The 20,495-nt window shown below is 44.5% G+C and overlaps 1 protein-coding gene across 1 annotated transcript in view; it reads left to right on the top strand.

The window, feature by feature from the left end:
* Positions 1–19,857, top strand: part of LOC139912951 (receptor tyrosine-protein kinase erbB-4) — a 139,879-nt gene extending 120,022 nt beyond the window's left edge. Inside the window, exons 21-27 of the mRNA XM_078291242.1 lie at positions 6,331–6,486; positions 8,215–8,290; positions 8,525–8,671; positions 12,657–12,754; positions 14,082–14,252; positions 17,010–17,298; positions 19,019–19,857. Of these exons, the coding sequence (XP_078147368.1) occupies positions 6,331–6,486; positions 8,215–8,290; positions 8,525–8,671; positions 12,657–12,754; positions 14,082–14,252; positions 17,010–17,298; positions 19,019–19,857 (1,776 nt within the window). The remainder of the gene's footprint in view (positions 1–6,330; positions 6,487–8,214; positions 8,291–8,524; positions 8,672–12,656; positions 12,755–14,081; positions 14,253–17,009; positions 17,299–19,018) is intronic.
* Positions 19,858–20,495: the final 638 nt, after the last annotated feature.

The following is a 20,495-nucleotide window of genomic DNA, read 5'->3' as shown; positions in this document are numbered from 1 at the left end:
AAAACAACATTGAACAAGTACAGGACCATGGAATAAATATAACATAATGTTATTTTTAGCTGTGAATGTAAATATCTATCTTGCTAGCGCAGTGTTTTACTGCACTTGTGTATTGTTGGTATCTTCAGACGAGTGCCTTTTTTGCATATGATTTCGTTATCCATTTTCATCTGATCGTTGAAACTAGACGGTTGAGTACATCTGGGTTTTTCATGAGACAGTTGCATCTCTGTATCCAAGGCAACATGTGTGTGAAAGCCTGTCCAGTTTCTTCTTTTTCCACCACTTCAAGCCCTCACATCATAACACATCAAGGTGCAGGTCAAACTTTCCTGTGAATATAGGCGACAGGAGTGGATGTAGGTTAATATAAACTGAACCCTGTAGATGTGAATACAGAAACCACTTCTATTCCATTCCAAACATCCTATTCACTTTATTTCAATGAGAAATGGAAAAGCGTTATTGTTGCGCAGGATCCCGGTCTTCAATGAAACCTTTATTCCTTCTTTCCTCGTATTAATTATATATTTCTAGACTCCTTTTCGAGGCTTGAACTGGGTCATTGTGTTCCCCAACCCACGCTTAGGCTACACTGTGTTTACACTCAATACATAGACAAGCATTGTTCATGGAGACACAGAAATAAGTGCATATTCTGCACGGTTTCTTTTTTGTTTGTTTGTTCATTCACACCCTTTCACGGAGCGTATTCACTCACTTGCTTAGATAAACACACACACACACACACACTATACTGTCAAGGTGAAGAGGATGGGGGTGGATCAGCACTTCTCCCATAGAAGGTAATAGTGGTATTCAGTCGGAGCAGTGCGAGAAACCCAGCTGTATTCTGGCTCACAGCATGACACGCTGCAGCGGCCTATTGGATAATCAGAATCAGGTTTATTGCCAAGTAAGTTTTCACAATACAAGGAATTTGCCTTGGTATGTAGATGCATACAATAAACATACACATGGAGAAAAATAATAGGGATAGGTTAGGGTTAGGCAGGTGGTGGCAGGAGGAAATCCCTGACCTGGGCCTTTCCACTCCTGTTTTTAGTATGGAGGAGGAAGAGGAGGAAGTCATCATGTAGCAACTTGTTTATTTGCTCTCTGTATATTAAAGTGAGTCTTGACTGATTCTCATATTCAGCCTTGCAGGATGACAGGTTGGCAAAACTTCACCCAATACATAGGAGACACTTGTGAGTCGAGTTTTGTTGACAAGCCCTGGACAGTTGTGCAGCATGAACCTAAACGACCCAAATGCAAAAATGCAACAAAGTAAACGATAAAGAAAATGAATGGTAGGTGTCATTGCACTGTAAGGTGAAGGTAGGCTTGTCCATACAACATCATGGTAGTGTACATGGTAGCTGCGATATAAAAACGTATTTTTTCTTACAGTATCTGTCCATCAAGCCTTTCCATTTCTTTTCACACTCAATCTCTGCAAAAGCAAACAATAACCTTGTAAATGTGAATGTAAACGTGTTGTTTCGCTTTGCTGTGAACAACTGGATAACAAACAACCTGCTTAATATACAAAAAAACAGTTGAGATATCCACCATTTGAAAAAACTGACACCTGTTTTTAACAAAATGATTAATAGCACAAAATGAATACAAATGAAGGTACTTTTTGGTGACAAAATAACACTTTTACAGAGAGATGTTAGAGATGTTGTATTATACAGCACTGGAAACTCAAAAACACAAAATACATTTCTCCTCCATTTTACATCAACGCATTTAATCTGATTGGAGTCAGCTGCAATGCAAATAAGTAATTTGAACTTTGAGTGCAGTAAACCAATGGGAATTTTTAGCAGTGTACAATGCCACAGTGTTTATCTAGGCTGTTGCAAGCCACAGTTAAGGACTTTATTTTTCTTGAATCCTGCACAATTTCTTCAAACAAAAGGATGGTCCATAATTCATTTGATGAGATGCAAGAGTTCCAGTAATAGGCCTTACCACTTTGCCTTCAAAGAAAGTTCTGCATGTCGCTGCCTCCAACCAATCAGGGAAGCTCTTGGGAATAGGACAGGGACACACCCCCCCCACCACCACCACCCCTCCTCCTGTCAATCACACTCAGGTACTCCGTGTGGTTGAAGGGAAGCTGTAAACAGATGGATTATTGAGAGCATAACAGGGAAGGAGAGGTTGGACTGTGCTTTTGGCTGCGGGTTCTAACAGAATTCTAATGTTGTTTTCCAAACTTACCCATGGCAGGTTTAATTAGTTGCTCTTGGATGCAGGTTCCTGGATGATCTATATGGATTATGTAACCGCGTTTCGTAGCGTCACACGATTTTTCCAATTACATTTTTAGGGACCTCAGGTCTCTGGGGATTGTAATAGTTAGGCAACGTTTAAGTGGCACGACGAGCGGGACCCTCGCGACCTGAGACCAAGGCTGCCCCCACGTTCTCCACTGGGACCCTGGTGTTTATTGCCCCGGGAGGCTGAAAATTAATTGGCTCCTTGAGCGGTTGTACATTCCTCTGTCAGTGCGATGGCCTCCCCTCATTGCCCCGTCACTTTAAGTCGAAGTGTATTAATGGACTATGTGGGCCATCGATTCCTAATTCCTCTCGATGTCGACGTCGGGGATAAATATTGCGCGCCGCGGTCGTCTTCAGGCTTATTGTAATCAGCATTGTTATTGATCGCCTGCCCGGGCCCCCTGAAGTAATCTATTTTAAATACACTTTCAGTAGGGGAGGAGGGGGACCCTGCCTTGTCCCAGCATTGTCTTCATATTGGCAAGGCTCCTGGGTGTTCACTGAGAGCTAGGAAAGCGGCACAGGAGCTACTTAGCGTGACTTAAGTGGAAAGAGGGACAGAGGATGAGGAAGTGGATGAAGCGGGCCTCTGTTCACCCCACAGTTGTTAAGTCATGAACTGACAGTGGGGAGAGAGAGAGAGAGAGAGAGAGGAAGAGAGAGAGAGAGAGAGAGGCAAACAGATGGACAGATAGAAGGATCACGCGAGAGAGAGTCACCCAGTACGCTTTATCCCCCCCATGGAAATACGTCTTTGCTTGTGCGTGTAGGTGGTCTCCGGGTGGTCTCTGTCAGCGTGTGTGTGTGTGTGTGTGTGTGTGCGCGCGTCTCTCTGTGTGTGTGTGTCTGTCTGCGCGAGGCCGCCGGATGATGGATGAGGGCTCAGCCGGCGGCGAGCCAGACGTCTGCACTATCGATTTATCCTCACATTCGTCTGGGAGGCGGCGCTGCGCGGCGCGGGGTCGGCTCGCCACCACCGGCGTTTCAACACAATCTGCCTCTCTCAGCCCTTTGTGCGGGACGCCTCGGTATGCACACACACACACACACACACACACACGCATACATCTTCGCCGGTCTCGCTTGCCGTATAAGTATTTCAAAGTGGGCAATGATTCTCTCGCGCCGGCGGAGGCGTGCGGCCTGGTTGAAATTCTTCATTGTCTGCTGAGTACAATGACTGCCTCTCTCTCTGCGCCGAGGTGTTTTTATTGATCCACCTGCAAAGTGGCATCCACTTGTTTAACATCCAGTCTAATACACTTCAATTGGCCTAGCCTTGCCTTGTCTGCCTGCTCATCTGGCGGTTTTGCTCAGCTGTGTGCACGGATGAGCGAGGAAGGTGTATGTGTGTGTGGTATATGTGTGTGCACGCATGTGTGTGTTTGCGTTCGTGCAGGCAGGATGATATCGTCAGCGTTCGGGTGTGTGTTTGGGTGTGCGCTTCTACATGTGCGTGTTTGTGTTCATGAGGGCAAGGTGACGTGTGTGCATTTGTTTGTGTGTACCTTTGAGCTAGTGTGTGTGTTTGTGTGTCTGCCAGGAGGATAAAGTGTGTGTGTGTATGTGTTTGCGTGGGTGTGTACCTTTGAGCTGGTATGTGTGTGAGCTTGTGCTTCTGCCATCAGGATAATGGGTGGGTGCGTGCGTGTGTGTGTGTGTGTGTGTGTATCAGCACGCTCGCATGGGTGCAAATGGGTTTTTGTGCGACTGTCAAGAGTCCCAGCTACATCCAGTCCATTGAGCAACAAATTAAGGCTGCAAAACAAAGTTGCCATTTGCTCCGCTCAAGGCTTTGTTGTTTTTCCCCTTACTGCTTTGCTCATCGGGCGTTCATAATCAACGTTAACAAATTGGAAGGACATCCATTGTTTTCCCTGCCCAGCCATCTTGAAAATGGCCCCAATTACAAGGGACACAGAGGCGACATGTCAGAGACACAAACTCAGTTACGACCCGACAAGTTTACCCTATCATTTGAACACACTGCAAGAAGTAGCTGTTGATGCTGCGCACTACCAGCACAACCAATACCTGTTTTAACAAATGCTTTACAATTCAGATGTACACTACCAGTCAAAAAGTTGGACACACCTGATTGAATGCACTATGTTTTTCATTCTCTTAAAGCCATTTTGATCTAAAGGCTTATGCTTAAATGCTTGAAATGTGTTTCTTAGACAAATATAAATAGTGAAGTTGATGCCTATGTATGAATTTCTTTCCAAAGCCTTTGCCTTTCCATCAAGGCAAAGGGCGGCTACTTTAAAGAATCTAAAGTATAAGATAGTTGGGGGTTTTTCCAGATAGATTTTTTATTTTCCAGATTTATAATACAACAAAAACAATATACAGAAACACTGACAGGGCAGGATATAACACATCACTCCATCGGGACCAGGTTCGGGACAGAGAGGCAGGATACCTATCTTAAAGCCATTTGAAAGCATGTTTACAATAAAACAAAAACATTTTCATATCTTGGGGGGTGGGAAGGAAACCATCAAGCCCCTAGTGTCTTGATGATTACCTCTCACCGCCTGAGTTCGAACTAGGGATATCAAAAAACTCTATATCAACACAAATCTATTCAGGATGCTATACACCAGCATAGGCCTATATAATTGCCATCATGGCCTTGTGGACCAGCAACATACACCATGTATGCTCGTTTGTAAGTACCACATACATGCGTAAGTGAAAGTAAAAACAAAAACAAAAAAATAAATAAATAAGAGATGAAAACAAAACAGGGACTCCTAGTCTCCACTGGCTGTTATTATTAATGTGCATCCTAATTTATTTAGCTTTTGTTCAAAACTGACATGATTAGACTCAAAGAGCCTGTGTGGCCACTGCCCAGATCTTGAAGAACCGATGCTGCTTGTTCCATAGATACCAAATCCAAATAATCTTTAAGCCAGCTGTCTATATTGAAACAATTTAATTTCCTCACCTTCCAATTAATAAGTATTGTCCGTTTCACTGAGAGAAAGGCTAATCCAATCAAGTGTTGTAATTCTTTTGAGGTTACTCCGTCTATCTTACTTCCCAGTAGACCCACTGTTGGACATAATGGGAATTTTATATCCAATATTTTGCACAAAAAATCTTTCACATTTACCCTAAACAAAATCTTCATTTGTATAACTTTATACCTCACACAATTCGAAAGATAGTTTGAACGACTCAGTATAGCCTCCCACTGATCTGTTGTGAGAGGTACACCCAGATCTTTCTCCTATTGTGCTATAAGATAGTATAAGATACTTTTGATTTGTTTAACACTTTTTTGGTCACTGCATAATTCCATTTGTGTTATTTCATAGTTTTGATGTCTTTACTATTATTCTAAAAGGTGAAAAATAGTAAAAGATAAAGAAAAATATGTCTCCAAACTTTTGACTGGTAGTGCACATGTTTAACAATTTGCCATACAGCTGTTTTGATAGATTTAAGCTCATGCAATGCTGAAAATCACACTTAAATGTGTTTTCCTGGATTATAAACATGTTAAAAGTAATGCCATGCAGTGTTTATGTCAGATAACTGTATCTTGGAAGCCTCGGGGTTGAGAAATCTTGAGTTTCCTATTTGGGATTCTGACTTTCCATTGCAGTTTTTTGTGAGTAGAAGTCAGAATTTCTGACTTTCTGACATCTCTGGAACACAGCAATAGTCTAGTAAAACCTGTCTAAGTCTCTCTCTCTCTCTCTCTCCCTCTCTCTCTCTCACACAGTTTTGAGATGTGATAACGATGAAAGATTGTGCATTTAAATGTCTGTACATGTGTGTGTGTGTGTGTCTGTGTGTGTGTGTGTGTGTGTGGGTGGGCGGTTAATGATGATGACAGTTATGACAATGATTTTATGTTAGTGCTGACATTTACCGCATCGACGATCTCAGACTGTTCAGATAGCATAAAAAAGATGAAATGATAAACGTACGCCATGCGAGGACTCAAAGTGTCATCTCCTGCTTTCCTCTCCTTCCCTAACCTCCTTCCCTCCTTCCCTCCTTCCCTTCGCCTCAGGGGATGATGTACCTGGAGGAGCGGAGGCTGGTCCACAGGGACTTGGCAGCCCGCAACGTGCTGGTGAAGTCGCCCAACCACATCAAGATCACCGACTTCGGCTTGGCGCGCCTGCTGGACGCTGACGAGAAGGAGTACAATGCGGACGGGGGCAAGGTTGGTGTAAGTGGAGGCGTGTGTGTGTGTGCGTGTGTGTGTGTGTGTTACACTCGTGTGGCTCAGGGCAATGCGACAAAAACGCTTAACAAAAGTATATATTGAAAATACTGAAACAAAAAAAGTAATAAAATGAAAGGTCGCTGCTGGTGGCTGTGGAAGAGAGATACTGTGTGTGTGTGTGTGTGTGTGTGTGCATCTGAATAGCTTGTACACCGCTATTGTAATTCACTATTATTCAGCAAGCAAGTGAATGATCCGGTCGTAAAACAAACATTTTCTTGTAAGAATACAAAGATTGGAGGGTTTTGTTTTTTTTCATTTTTTTATTTTGTCAAGTTCAATCTCACATCTAGTCTGAAAGTTTGTGTGTGTGTGTGTGTGTGTGTGTGTGTGTGTGTGTGTGTGTGTGTGTGTTGGACCGGTGGACAAACAGTTCTCTGCTTGTTATTGAAATGCGGAAAGAAAAAAAAAAACCCGAGGGCAACAAGCATTATGTGTCTCACGAAGCCTTTTCTGACAATTTCGTTGTAAAACATTTTTGGTCGGGTGAAGTCTGGCAAACTTACTGTTACAAGGACTGCATCCAAACAAATAATACTCCGCTTCCAATAAGTTTGTTTTGTTTGGGGGCCCAGAACACAATAACCAGAAGTCCCTTTTCTTGTCCTCGCTTGAGACTTGCTATGCAAATCGGCCCGATTAACTTTTCATTTAACTCGGCTTGTTCATCGCTGCTCACATTCGACCGGAAGCCTGAATATAATATAACCGCTGGGCTTTAACATGGATGTTGAGCCGTTATTTACAACGAGAATATTTTCATAAACCAGACCGGGCAAACATCTCCGTCCTTGACGTCTGTCGGCGCTCGCTGACGACTTGATAAACGAGCGCTGTTGTCAGCAGATACACATGTGCGCTGTAAAAATAGACAGGCCATGGGGGATAAATCAGCAGAGATGAAAGTGGCGGCCCCCGTGCCACATCTCCAACCTGAAGCATTTCATTTCCCCTCTTCCTGTTCATTTCCCTGAAGAGCGAGCGAGTGTGTCAGGCTTCCGCAGGAGAGGAGGAGGCGGCGGGGGGGGAGCTGTATGTTAAATGACCAATGTGTGTGCGTCCTGTGTTCAAGCGCGTGCATATATGTGTGTGTGTGTGTGTGTGTTCGATGTACTTCACCGCAGCAATAGGCCAGATAATTGCCTTGCTCAGTGGGCTCTGCAGCTGAAAATTCCCCTCTGCGGTCGGTATGAAAATCATATGATAGTCAGGATACGGCGATACGAGCCATTGTCCTTGTCAGGAATGTCAAAGGCCCCGCCGTTATTGCTGCTATTTCACACACACCGCCGATTAGAAACCTAATTGCCATTGGGATAATGTGAGACAAATGGCCAATACAATTTCGTTTAGTATCTTAAAATGTGCGCTCGCTATCGATAATCACTGGGTTAGATTGAAGCTAATCAATCGCAGTGCTTGAGTAATATTGAACAATGCAAAAGCCGAGCCCATGCTTGAAAGCGCTGTCAATTTCCCGATATCTCACATGCGGGAGGTTAAGAGATAGGGCAAATTGTCTGTAATTCCTGCATAAATAAATACAAAATTTTTTTTGCTCTTTGCCTCTTCCTATCGGTTCCCCCTCATCTTCTATCCCTCCCTCCCTCCATCCCTTTCTCTTTAATTCCATCTCTCCCCCCCTCCCTCCCTCTCTCTCCTCAGATGCCTATTAAATGGATGGCTCTGGAGTGCATCCACTACAGGAAGTTCACCCATCAGAGCGATGTGTGGAGTTATGGTGGGTGCACAGAATTAAAACAACATTTTAATTGTTTTTCACCCGTACGAGTAGACGTCATTGTTTCTTATGCTCATTAGCTGTGGGAGGAAGGAGGGAAATGACCGGACATCCTGCTTCCTTCACTTCCGTCTCTCTCCCACTCGCCTACTTATCGATGTCAATCCGCTTTATCTTGCTCTCTTTCTTTGTCTCTCTCTCTCTCTCTCTCTCTCTCTCTCTCTCCCTCTCCAGGAGTGACGATCTGGGAGCTGATGACGTTCGGAGGTAAACCGTACGACGGCATCCCCACGCGGGAAATCCCGGACATCCTGGAGAAAGGCGAGCGCCTGCCCCAGCCGCCCATCTGCACCATAGACGTCTACATGGTCATGGTCAAATGTGAGAAAACGAACATGCACACACACACACACACACACACACACACACATGCACCTACACTGCAGTCAAAAGTTTGGACATACCACATTTTTCTTTATTTTTACTATTTTCCACATTTTAGAATAATAGTAAAGACATCAAAACTATGAAATAACACAAATGGAATTATGCAGTGACCAAAAAAGTGTTAAACAAATCAAAACTATCTTATGTTTTAGATTCTTTAAGGTTGCCGCCCTTTGCCTTGACGGAAAGGCAAAGGCTTTGGAAAGAAATTCATACATAGGATCAACTTCACTATTTATATTTGTCTAAGAAACTAATTTCAAGCATAAGCCTTTAGATCAAAATGGCTTTAAGAGAATGAAAAACATTCAATCAGGTGTGTCTAAACTTTTGACTGGTGGTGTACACATGATCAGACACAAAAAACACACAGATAGTTACAGAGAAACACGTGCGTATGAATGAGAGAAGCCGACAGGTAAAGAAAGAAAGGAGAAAACATGACAGAGAGAAGAGCAGAGGGAGGGGAAATGAAGGGATGGGACAGAGAAATAGAGAGGGGAAAAAGAGAGGGACCATCTCGTTTTGACTCTGGACTACCAGCTGCCATGCGAGACCCACTACAACCCCAATCCTGCTGGTTTATGGTCTACACAACACCCATTGAATCAGACCCTTCCCCACCAGGGGACTCAGCCCAGATCCTTGTTCAAGTCGCGTCCCATCTGGACGACTGCGGCTCTCCCTCCTCCCCGAAAACCATCCGCCCAGCCCGCTACAGCTCATCCAAAACTCTGCGGCCCGCTTCCTCTTCATCCTCCCCAAAATCTCCCCTCCAGCCACCCTCCTACACTCCCTCCAATGGCTGAATTAAAGCCCCCGGTGCTGGCTTACAATGGGCTGCGACGGGATCCACCCCCTCCCTCCTGCCCCCGTACTTCCAGGCGCTGGTCCAGTCCCGCACGCCAATCCACGCTCTGTGTTCTGCCACTACCGGCTGCTTGGCTATCCCGCTTCCCTGCACCAGCCTGGTCATCGCTCCACCCGGTCTAAACTCCCCAACGGTGGAGTAACCCTCCTGTTACAGGCTGAAATTTCGTTTTTCAAAGAGGAACCTCACATCAGCCTCTCCCCGGCGAGTGATATCTCCTAACTGCTCTCTTAAAAAGTCTCTTATTTCTCCTTAATTCTTATTCCTTTTCGATTCCCAAGCACTCTGCTCTCATGTAATCGTTCTACGGTCGCACGAATATTCACTAAGCGCTAAGATTACTGCGCCCTTTATTTATTGGCTGCTTGAAATTTTTTGGCGATCTAGGAATTTAAGCTTATTCTACTATTGCACTCACTGTAAGTCGCTCTGGATAAGAGCATCAGACGAATGCCTAAAATGTAAAATGTGGCGTTTGCTTTCCCAGGCTTTGGGCTTGTGATATCGAAATGTGATCCCTAGAAAAAAAAAATTCTTATTCCAACTGAAATGACTGTCATAATATCTGATTGCTGTTTCCAAATGAGAAAGCACTGCCAATGGTTTTTGGACAATGTGGAAGCCAGCATGAAAGCCCCGCAGCCTTTTGAGCCTAAAAACAAATCCAATTGATTTCTTTCCTTCTGGAGAAGGGACATTTTTTCATGCACTAGTTGTGTGTAGTAGGTACAATCTGAACAATACTGTTTTAAATGCAAGGGTGGAATCAACTAATTACTGTAATTGAGTAGCTTTTTTGTGCATTTGCCCTTTTTTGAGTATTTTTTAAAGTCAGTAATTTTACTTTTACTTAAGTTTGTACTTGCAGTATAACGTGTTTCATACATGCAACAGTTGCCATACAGCACTGTTGTTTTTATCCACTACAATGCTGAGGAACTTACACTTCCCAGAGGTCGATTCTACCCACAATGCAATGCTACAGACCCCTGAACATAACAGCTCCGCTAGGTCCTACAGTATGTCCCGCCTCTTGTGACAAGTCCAATCATCCAATCATGCCTATATGAACAAAAAACAAAAAACACAAAACACATTAACTTTATGTGTTTCTGAATTAGCCAGCAGGTCAAGCGTTGAGTGGAGCAAGCGGAGGGTCAGGCCACCCTATCAAGAGCCAGAAGGGAAAAAAACTGCAATTGGCCACATTAATTCTAATTACATGTTGACTGTGAGCCGTTGTTTGTGATTTGATTCCCCCGTAACACTGCACGTCCCGCTGCCTCCGTACCGTCCCGATAGAGAGAGGAAATGGAGTTTGATTGCCGGAGTAATTGCACCTCATTTAGGTAATGTGCCTGCGTGGGGCGCTAGAAGCGGAAATTAGATGAGCGGAGCGAAAGAGGAGAGGTGAGATGACAGCAGTGAGGGTCGGAGTTTAAGGAGAACTGGTTTTAGATCAACAAGTGACTGTAAATCACATTGCAAAAAGCAGACGCCTGTGTGGATGAAGAGTCACTTTTTCAAGTTTGTTTACCCCCAAATAGATACACATTAGAGCTTGGACCCCCATTTGATTTTGTCCCATTTGAGATTCATGAGATTTTGTTATGATTAATGTACAACTGCATAAAAGTGCTGAGGTAATAACAGTGGGGAGATTGAGAACTGTCATCACCCTTATGCATTTTATCATTACACTAATTGCTAAAACAAAAATTAAACTCGTCCTCATTTTGCTGGGGGATCCCTTGAACCCCCTGAGGGACCACCGGAGGGCCCCAGACCCCACTTTGGGAACCATCGTCTTAGGAGACGCCAAGCAGCATTTCAGCTCCCCTTCAGGCTGTGCTGTGTTTACTGCAGCCGGGAGTCTGGAGGAGAGAAAAGTGGCCTTGTGACTGAAACAATAAACACTCTCCCCTTGCCTCAGTACATACTCCAGAGACACCCTTGAGCAAGGCACTTAACCTCCAACTGCTCAGTCTCCAACAGTAGAAGAGGTATGAATGTGTGCTGAAAGAGAGCATCTGTGTTCATTCAGTCTTCCCGGGATCAATTAAGGTGAAAATAAATAGAATTTGCTGTTGTCATTGTGTGTTTTCCCCTTTCTGCAGTATTCTTATAGGGATTATACAGCAGCAAACATATGTATAATATGTATAGTATCTTGAAATAAACTCCTCTAAACTCCACTAAACTCCTAAAAAACATGGGCCCTAATCTTAGATTTGCAAATATTTTTATCGTACATATTTTTTTCAAATCAATCTTATCTGAACTGATCCTTGTTGACTAAATAATTATTTTCCATCAGTTTAGACAGTTTAAAGTCATTTCAGTGGCAGCGAAGCCACGCTTGTTTTCCACCCCCAGTTGTGTGTATTTCAATTATTTTTCCGATGTGGATATTTTATTTTGGAATGAAATTACTAACATGCAGGATGACAAACTGCCAAAGCAATAGCAAATCAACAGTAATCTTCCAGGGAGAATGGCAATAAACTACCAAAGAAACTTGCTAAAGGTTAAGCTAAAGGTTGAGAAACTACAAGATTAGACAATTTTGTGAACAATCGATAACTTGCAATTCTACTCAACTATCCTGGAGTGTTGTGGGAAACACACACACACACACACACACACACAAACACACACACACACACTCTTTCTCATTGCACATACTGCTCCAATTCAGACAATATCCTTCACTCAGCCCATTATCCATCTTTTCCCTTTATCTCCTTCTCTCCCACTCTCTCCCTTTCCCTCCCCCTCTCTCCTCTTTCCTCCTTTTACTCTTTCGATCTCTCCACTCCTCCCTTATTCGTCTCTCTCTTCCTTCCTTTCCCTCAACCATCCTCTCCCTCTTTCCTTCCACCGCCTTTCCTTACTATCTCTTCTTTATCTCTCCTATCCTCAACCTTTTCCACTTCCTTTCTCCATCGACCCCCTTCCTTTTCCCCCTCCATCCCTTCTCTATCTCCTCCATCCCACCTCCCCTCCCCTCCTGCGTCCCCTGTCCGTCTGTCTCTTTCTCCTCCCCAGGCTGGATGATTGACGCCGACAGCAGGCCGAAGTTCAAGGAGCTGGCCGCCGAGTTCTGCAGAATGGCCCGTGACCCCCAGCGCTACCTGGTCATCCAGGTCTGTTTGCCTCGACAGGCTCGCTGCTGGAGCATTGGATAATAAGGCCTCTCCATGCGACCGTTCGCAAATCAAGTCACCGTAGCAGTGTTTCAATGAAAACCGCAATCCTCTGAGGGTTTTTGTGTTTTTTTTCCGAGTGAAACAGCAGTTGGGTGTCTGCAGGTTCCATCAAGTTACATTTGAAACTTTCTGAGATATTTGTAATGCCAGTTGGAGTGAAATGGAAGTTCAAAAAAACACCTGTAGACGTATCAGCACCTGTCAATCAAAAGAGTCTGGTGCAGCTGGGTTGATTTCTAACCGAAAAAAAAACGACAATCCAAGAAACTATAGTATAAAACTGTAAAAAAAAACTATAAAACTGAATAAGAATTAAAATGCTTTATTTCTGTGCATACAAGGCCTTTTAAGGTTTTATGTATATGATATGCATTAAAAATATTTGTAATACATTTTTGTATATTCCTTTTTCAGGACCAACAATTGATTAAATGCAATGGAATAACAGATATTAAACACTGCAAAAAATGACAATTTTAACATGTCATTTAGGCTCATGTTCAGTCTTAAAATCTTGTTTTCCTTAAACCAAGTATACAAAACTTCTTAAATGCGAGTACTAAAACTTTCTTTAAATACATTTCATCATTGCACAATTACAAATCCGGGTGTCTGCAGGTCCCCCAAAAGTCTTACAAATGCATGAAATTATATTATCTCAGCTCAAGAGCTTTAAAAGTCTTGACAGTTTAATAATATTTTAAATGTTAACTTTTAGAAATGACACTGTCTTTAAATAAGGCAGATTGCTCTTGAGTCAAGATAACGTTACTCTTGTACTATGTCGATTTGTATTGGACACAAATGACATTTCTTCACCCCATTGGCAGATGTTTGAAGAATTTTGATCTCTGCAGTAGATGAAATGACTTGGTAACACTTTATTTGGATAGTCCATTGTTGATATTCAAAAAACTATCAGGTGACAAAAAGTAGATACAACAACAAAGTGTCACTTGCCTATTTGCTGCATCTCAGTAGACTATGTAACCCTAAACCCCAAGCCTAACCCTAATTCAAATTAACCCTAAGATTAACCCTAACCCAGACTACTTTTCACACTATTGTGAGTGTTACCTGAAACTCAGAAAACCTTTTAGTGACACATTATAGTCACTTGATAGGAAGTTGAGTATCAGCATTGGACTATCGAAATAAAGTGTGACCAGTGGCTTTTTGAGACGGACCTATTTTGCAATGAACAGCTGGTTTTTAATGCCGCCTATTTGTTTGTGTGTGTTTATTTGTACTGTGTGTACGACAGGGAGACGACCGCATGAAGCTTCCCAGCCCCAACGACAGTAAGTTCTTCCAGAGCCTCCTGGATGAGGAGGACCTGGAGGACTTCATGGATGCTGAGGAGTACCTGGTGCCTCGGACCTTCAACATGGCCCCTCCGTCCTACACCACCAGGCCGCGCGTCGACTCCAACAGAGTAAGAACATCGCTTACACACGAAGAACAGAAAAGTGCTATGCATCCCCTTGACAAACATACAAATTATCGCATCTCCTTATAATGTTATGATTTTGTAAGCCAAAGTCTTGAGAGGGTTACAGTGTCATCCAGTGCAATATTCTGCAGTGATTTTATGGTATAATTATGCTAGTAATGCTTTTGTTGAAGGAATATGCCTTTTTTTCAAATATCTTATTTTGCAATGAAACCTTTTAATGTAAACGTATTATATTCTCACACGTGCACACATACATGCACGCATAGACATCCACAGTCTGTAGACAGAAATGTCTTGAAAATTACATTTTTAAGAGTGTATATGAACACAATCTCATATCACTGTTGTCCTGTGAAAACCATGTAACTCCAGTTTTGGTGATTTTCCTGTTTTCACTTGGAAAACATGAAGGATTATTATTATTACATGTTCCTCAGAGGGTTGAGAAAATTCTTCGACCTCTTGGCCTTACGAAACCAAAAGAAAATCTACAGGATAAAGTCAAAAATGCATTGTGATCAAGCTGAAACAAGGCTGTTTTTGTTAGTTCCTGAAAAGTTGACATTTTGGAGATACAGGGTTTTCACCTGACAGTGACGATATTCAAACAGTCAGACATAATTAAATATCCTTTAGTGTGTTAATGACCCATAATTTTTAGAAAAATCACTCAAAGACTACTGATTCAATTTCAACCTCAATGTATTATACATTTAAGGGCTACCCGGTCAAAAACGGCTCAACTCAATGTCCTTTCTAAGTGCTCAAGGTGGTTAACAACTTCCAATACACCAATGATTTCCAATGTGTCCTCCCACTCCCGCTCTGCTAATGGCCCACCTCCATCATTTCCATCCCAGCGTGTGTGACTGAAGCCTGGGCTCTTTATCCGCCGGCTCCCCTGGCCCCAGGTTTCATTACCCGGGCCTCCGTAAGCAAATAACAGACGCTGCCTTAAAATGCTGGGGCCGTTTACTTAGAGACAATGAGTCTATTTGCTCTGCAGCATGCAGCACGTGCAGCCGGCCCATGGTTCTGCATCTTATGTATTTTTACCCCCCCCTTTGTTCCCTGACAAACACACACATACACGCAAGCACACACCGTAATCCATCCAGGGTCCCGCATCTTCAAGGTCAATGCCCCCTATCGCCGACGGAAACTCTTTTTATTATGCAGTCAAAAGCCTCGCGCGCCCAGACAGGGAACGGAATTCATTGTCAAAATCCATCGGCTGCCTTTGCCAGGGGAAGTTAGTTATTCAGGTTGCGGCGCAGACGCCACCCGATACAAGCGGCTATCTAATCTGGGCTGATTTGCTCTCGCTCGTACTTGAAAAGAGGAGAGGATAATGACCGGCTTTGAAGACGGGATGAACAGAGAGGTTTGGAGGAGGAGAAAGTTGATTGCAAAGGGGGCAATGGAGGGAAGACAGTGGGAGGAGGTGGACAGATATAACCCCAGGATGTTTATTTTTTTTTTTTTTTTTTTTCTGTTGTGTTTTGTAGCGCTGCTTCCTGTAATTGCTGCTGTAGTGCTTGCAGTTGGAAAGAGTGCAGAAGAGTAGGCCTGGGTGAAATAGCCCCCGGCAAGTCAACACAGCACCATAAGAAACCCTTCACTTCAGATGTCATGTTTTGTATTTTCTTGTGGGTTTTTTTTGTTCTTTTTTGAGGTGCAGGTATTTGAATTGTAGCTTTGCCTTGCTGGCCCCTTGCGGTCCCTTAAGGCTGATGACTACACCCACAGAACTTTGTTGGAGAATTTTACCTTCAGCAGGCAGCATCAGGGGTTAAATGTCTTACTTTCTTTCCCCACAGGTGGCATAACTCTGGCTCACACTTTGTTTTTTTCTTTCCTGGCTATAGCTCTGTAGTCTTGCAAGCTGGGTAACTTTCAATGAATCAGGGAGCGTTTACACCAAGCACGTTTGGAGCGGTTTAATCGAACTCTGGAGTGTTGTTATGTTATCTGAACTCTGGTGGCGCCTGAAAATGCGGGACTCTATCCTGTTCCACGTGAACTGTGGTGCGGTTTGTTAAAGAAATATTCCACTTAGTTTTAACATGGGGGTTATTGGGCACTTGACCGCCATGAAAACCAGAATATAAACTAATCACCAAGATCCTATGCAGCTGGACGAGTTTGTAGTGTTCGGATTTTAACTTCTCATTAATTTTAATGAGGCCACGAAAATAGCTTGAAAACTGACATTTTCATTCGTGAACATATTCAACAACAGATCCAAATGAATGGGAAGTAAAAATCCAAATGCTACAAACTCGTCCAGCTGCATCCGATCTTGGTGATTAGTTTATATTCTGGTTTTCATGGCAGTAAAGTGCCAAATAACCCCCATGTTAAAACTAAGTGGAATATTGCTTTAAGGGTGAGAAAGGTAATCCGGACCAACCACAGGAAATAAACCCAATACATGTGGTTTGATGGGTATAAGGAGACTTTCATATTTAGCTATTTCTTCATGTGTTCTTAATGTAAACCTCATGGTATGACAGGTTACTAAAACTCTAATATCAATAAACAAGCTACTTGTAAGTCCGAATGCAAATGCAAACATGCAACAAAGTAAACTTTTGCACTACAGTTCAGAGAAAAGAAGACAAACTGTAGGTGTGCTCACAACTTTAGATCATGTTCTATAACATCATATCGCCTTTTTTTCTTTTCTCTTACTACCTCTTCCCCTCCTCCCACCCCACACACCCTTTACCCCAGAACCAGTTTGGCTATCGGGACGGCGGTCCAGGCCCTGAAGAGGGCTCTGTAGCTGGGGCCCCGGCCTGTGTGGCCCAGGAGGCCGCAGGGGGCCCGGGTCCGGCCCTGCTGGAGGACCAGCGCTGCAACGGGACCCTGCACAAGAAGAGCCTCAGCCGGGCTGGGGGGGAGGACAGCGGGGGCCAGAGGTACAGCGCCGACCCCACTGTCTTCCTGGGGGAGCGGGGACCCAGAGGGGACACGGACGAGGACGGATACATGACGCCCATGAAGGACAAGAGCTCCTCAGGTACTCCAGCTCAGTGATTCTCAACATTTTTCATATCGAGGACCCCTAATTTAGTCCACATTAGAGCCACAGACCCCCATTTGATGAGATTTTGTCTCTCGGACCCAAATCTGAGAATATTTTTCTTGTCAGATATGATTTTGTCCAGAATTCCATGACTATCTGTATTGTAGGTAGAGAGACAACAGTGAAACTATGACCAAAATAATCATTCTTCTACATTTTCTAATTGTGTTAACTTCTTGTAAATGAAATAATGCTTATAAGTTTAATAAGTTTACCAATACATCAATTTGCTGGGGACCCCCTGGAACCCCCTCAAGGACCCCTGGTGGTCCCGGGACCCCACACTGAGAACCACTGCTCTAGCTGACACTAAGAGACTGATGGTGTATTTATTGCATTGCCACAGGAATCACTTAGCACCGGCCCTGAGAGTCGAGTCAAGTTGATTTTATAGAGCGCTTTTTACAAACAGGATTGTCGCAAAGTACTTTAGAGAAAACAAAGCTAAAAACAAGGACAACAAGTACAGACTCTGCACAGTCCCACGGTGCATTTGTGGCGATGATGTATAGTTCTTTCCGAATATGTAAAGAGGATTGTGGGAGTCGTGTGAAAATCCACAGCTTCAGCAAGGTGTGAAGACTCATAATGTTATTTCACACAATTTTCACACTTAAAGAACTTTTGCTTCGTTTTATTAATTACACACCACTCGATAAAGAACAGACATGATTTGTAGAAAATTATTTTCTGTAGACGATGAGGTTTGATGCCGCAGGTATAGAGGAGTGGGAATAAAAACAAGAAGTAGAGCAAGTGCACCGCAAACTCCCATGAGTTCTTGTGAAGATCCTGTTCTACAAAAAGACACACAAAAACACAATTTAAATGTAAAACAAGTTGCATTTTATGTGTACTTGTTGAATTCTAGCCTAGTGTACCCCTTTCCTTCTCATGCTGTAAGTCATTTTTTGATGCAGCAAGCTCTCATTCACACTGCTCATCTGCTTAAAGAGGAAGTTATTTTCCATTCCATTTCCGTTCTATATTCTCTGTTATCTCTTTGCTCATTCACATAGTAAATATGATCTTTTGTAGTGTATTCTGTCTGTCATTCTGTCACTTTGTCTGTTCATTTCATTTCATTCCATTGATTAAAATTCCCACTGAGTTTCCATGTATGCCGGCATATGTCAGCTACTACAGAGTCATGTTTGGGCTTTGATCATAATTCAGTCCATCAGCCCTGCTTTTGCACTATCGTCTTTGATTTTTGAGCTGCTCGAAATATAACAAAGCCTGAAGCAAAATGCATCTGATGCAATGTCAAGGAGTGGAGGAGTGGGCAAAATCAATAGGTTTCGCACCCCACTATTATAGTACTTGGAAGCGGTGAAGAGGGGTCCTTTAGCTGGCGTTTTCACCCCGGGCAGATGGAGTTTCCAGTGCCAAGGAAATGTTGGCAAGGTGCCCCTCTGGTCCTGAGTGGCCACCATTATCACCATTATCATCTCCATCTTCACTCATTAGCAAATGATCCCTCTCCCTTTACTCTCTCTCATTCTCTATTTCGTTTGCTTTCTCTTTCCCTTGATCAGTGTCTTTGGATCTTTTTCTTTGTGTCGGTCTTATTCTCATATTCTCTCACACACACTCTCTCTTGTTCTCCACGTTCTTCCCTCCCCTCCCTCTCCTTTTCTTATCTGTGCTGCAGAATACCTGAATCCAATTGAGGAGAACCCGTTTGTCTCTCGACGTAAAAACGGCGAGATCCACGCTCTGGACAACCCGGGCTACCACAGCACACCCAACAGCCAGCCCAAAGGAGAGGATGAGTACATTAACGAGCCGCTGTACCTCAACACCTTCCACAGCCCCGCTGAGCTGGGCCTGGAGGCCCTGAGGAGAAACGGTCTGCCCCTTCCCACCCAGCCTTCCTCTTCCATCTCAGCCGCAGCCTCAGGCTCCCACCTCCCCCTCACCATCCAGACCGGCCTGCCCCACTACCCCCTCCCCCTGGCCCAGCCCTCTCCGTCTGGCCTGCCCTGCCACCACGGCCCGCCGGCTCACATCCTCCACACCCACCACGCTGTCAAACCTGCGGGACAACCTGGCATTCCAGGTGGCGGCTCCGCCGGCCAGAGCCAAACAGGAACTGCTGCCCAGGCCCAGGCGTGCCAGCCAGGTGCCCTGTCCACTTCGGCTCCCGTCGGGCACGGCAGCCTGCCAGCGTACCAGATCCACGCCGCCGCCCACCCCGCCAGCATGCTGAAGCACGGAGGACAGACGTCAGGCAAAGCCACTGGGAAGAAGCTGAAGGTGACCTTTGACAATCCAGAATACTGGCAGCACAGCCTGCCGCCCAAGTCGTCCAGCCAGGCGGCGCCCGACGGCGCCCAGGGAGGCTCCACCAACGCCAAGCTCTTCTACAAGCAGAACGGCCACATACGGCCGGCGGTAGCCGAAAACCCCGAGTACATGTCGGAGTTCTCCCTGAAACCCGGCGCCGTCCTGCCGCCTCCGCCCTACCGGCAGCGGAACACCGTGGTCTAGACCGTTTCCGCTTGACAAACGTTCCTCAATCAGACTCTAGCCTCCAACAACCTCTCGTCTTCTCCGGTTCCACTGTCTCACAGGAGGAGGAGCAGCCGCAACCAGAGCCTCCTCGAATCTTTCCAAAACGACGCGCCATCTGCTGTAGACTGTAGCCACACCTGAAACAGGTGGACCGAGCCGAACCAAGCTGACCCCGACTCAGATTCACACACCTTCACTCCACTCCACCCGATCCGGTCCATTCACGTTCTGTAGATAGAGACTGTGCTCCGAGCCACTGAGGGTGTGAAGTGTGGGCGGAAAAAAAAAAGATTACGCCGGTTTTCAGCGAAAGACAGACACGTGACTGTAACACACAGCAGTGGATGTTCTGTGTTCTCCCAGCAAGCCACGCCACCAGGGTGACGAACGAGATGGATTTGACTTAGGGCACCTTTTCTTAGGTGAACTCACTGCCAGCCACTGCGGTGTCAGATTTGTGCGAGGAACAAGGATTTTTCTTTTCTTTTGCAATATGAAGGTCTGAACACGGATGTTGCTCTGCCAAGAGTCTGTCTGAAATGAGCAACCAGACCGAACACATACACTCTATTAAAGATGTCTGGTGTTATGAAGGACACTGTAGAGCGAGGAGA

Source organism: Centroberyx gerrardi, chromosome 21 (assembly GCF_048128805.1).
Source record: "Centroberyx gerrardi isolate f3 chromosome 21, fCenGer3.hap1.cur.20231027, whole genome shotgun sequence".
Classification (NCBI taxonomy): domain Eukaryota; kingdom Metazoa; phylum Chordata; class Actinopteri; order Beryciformes; family Berycidae; genus Centroberyx; species Centroberyx gerrardi.
The sequence above is the reverse complement of the archived record's forward strand: the minus strand, read 5'-3'. Positions and strand labels throughout refer to the sequence as shown.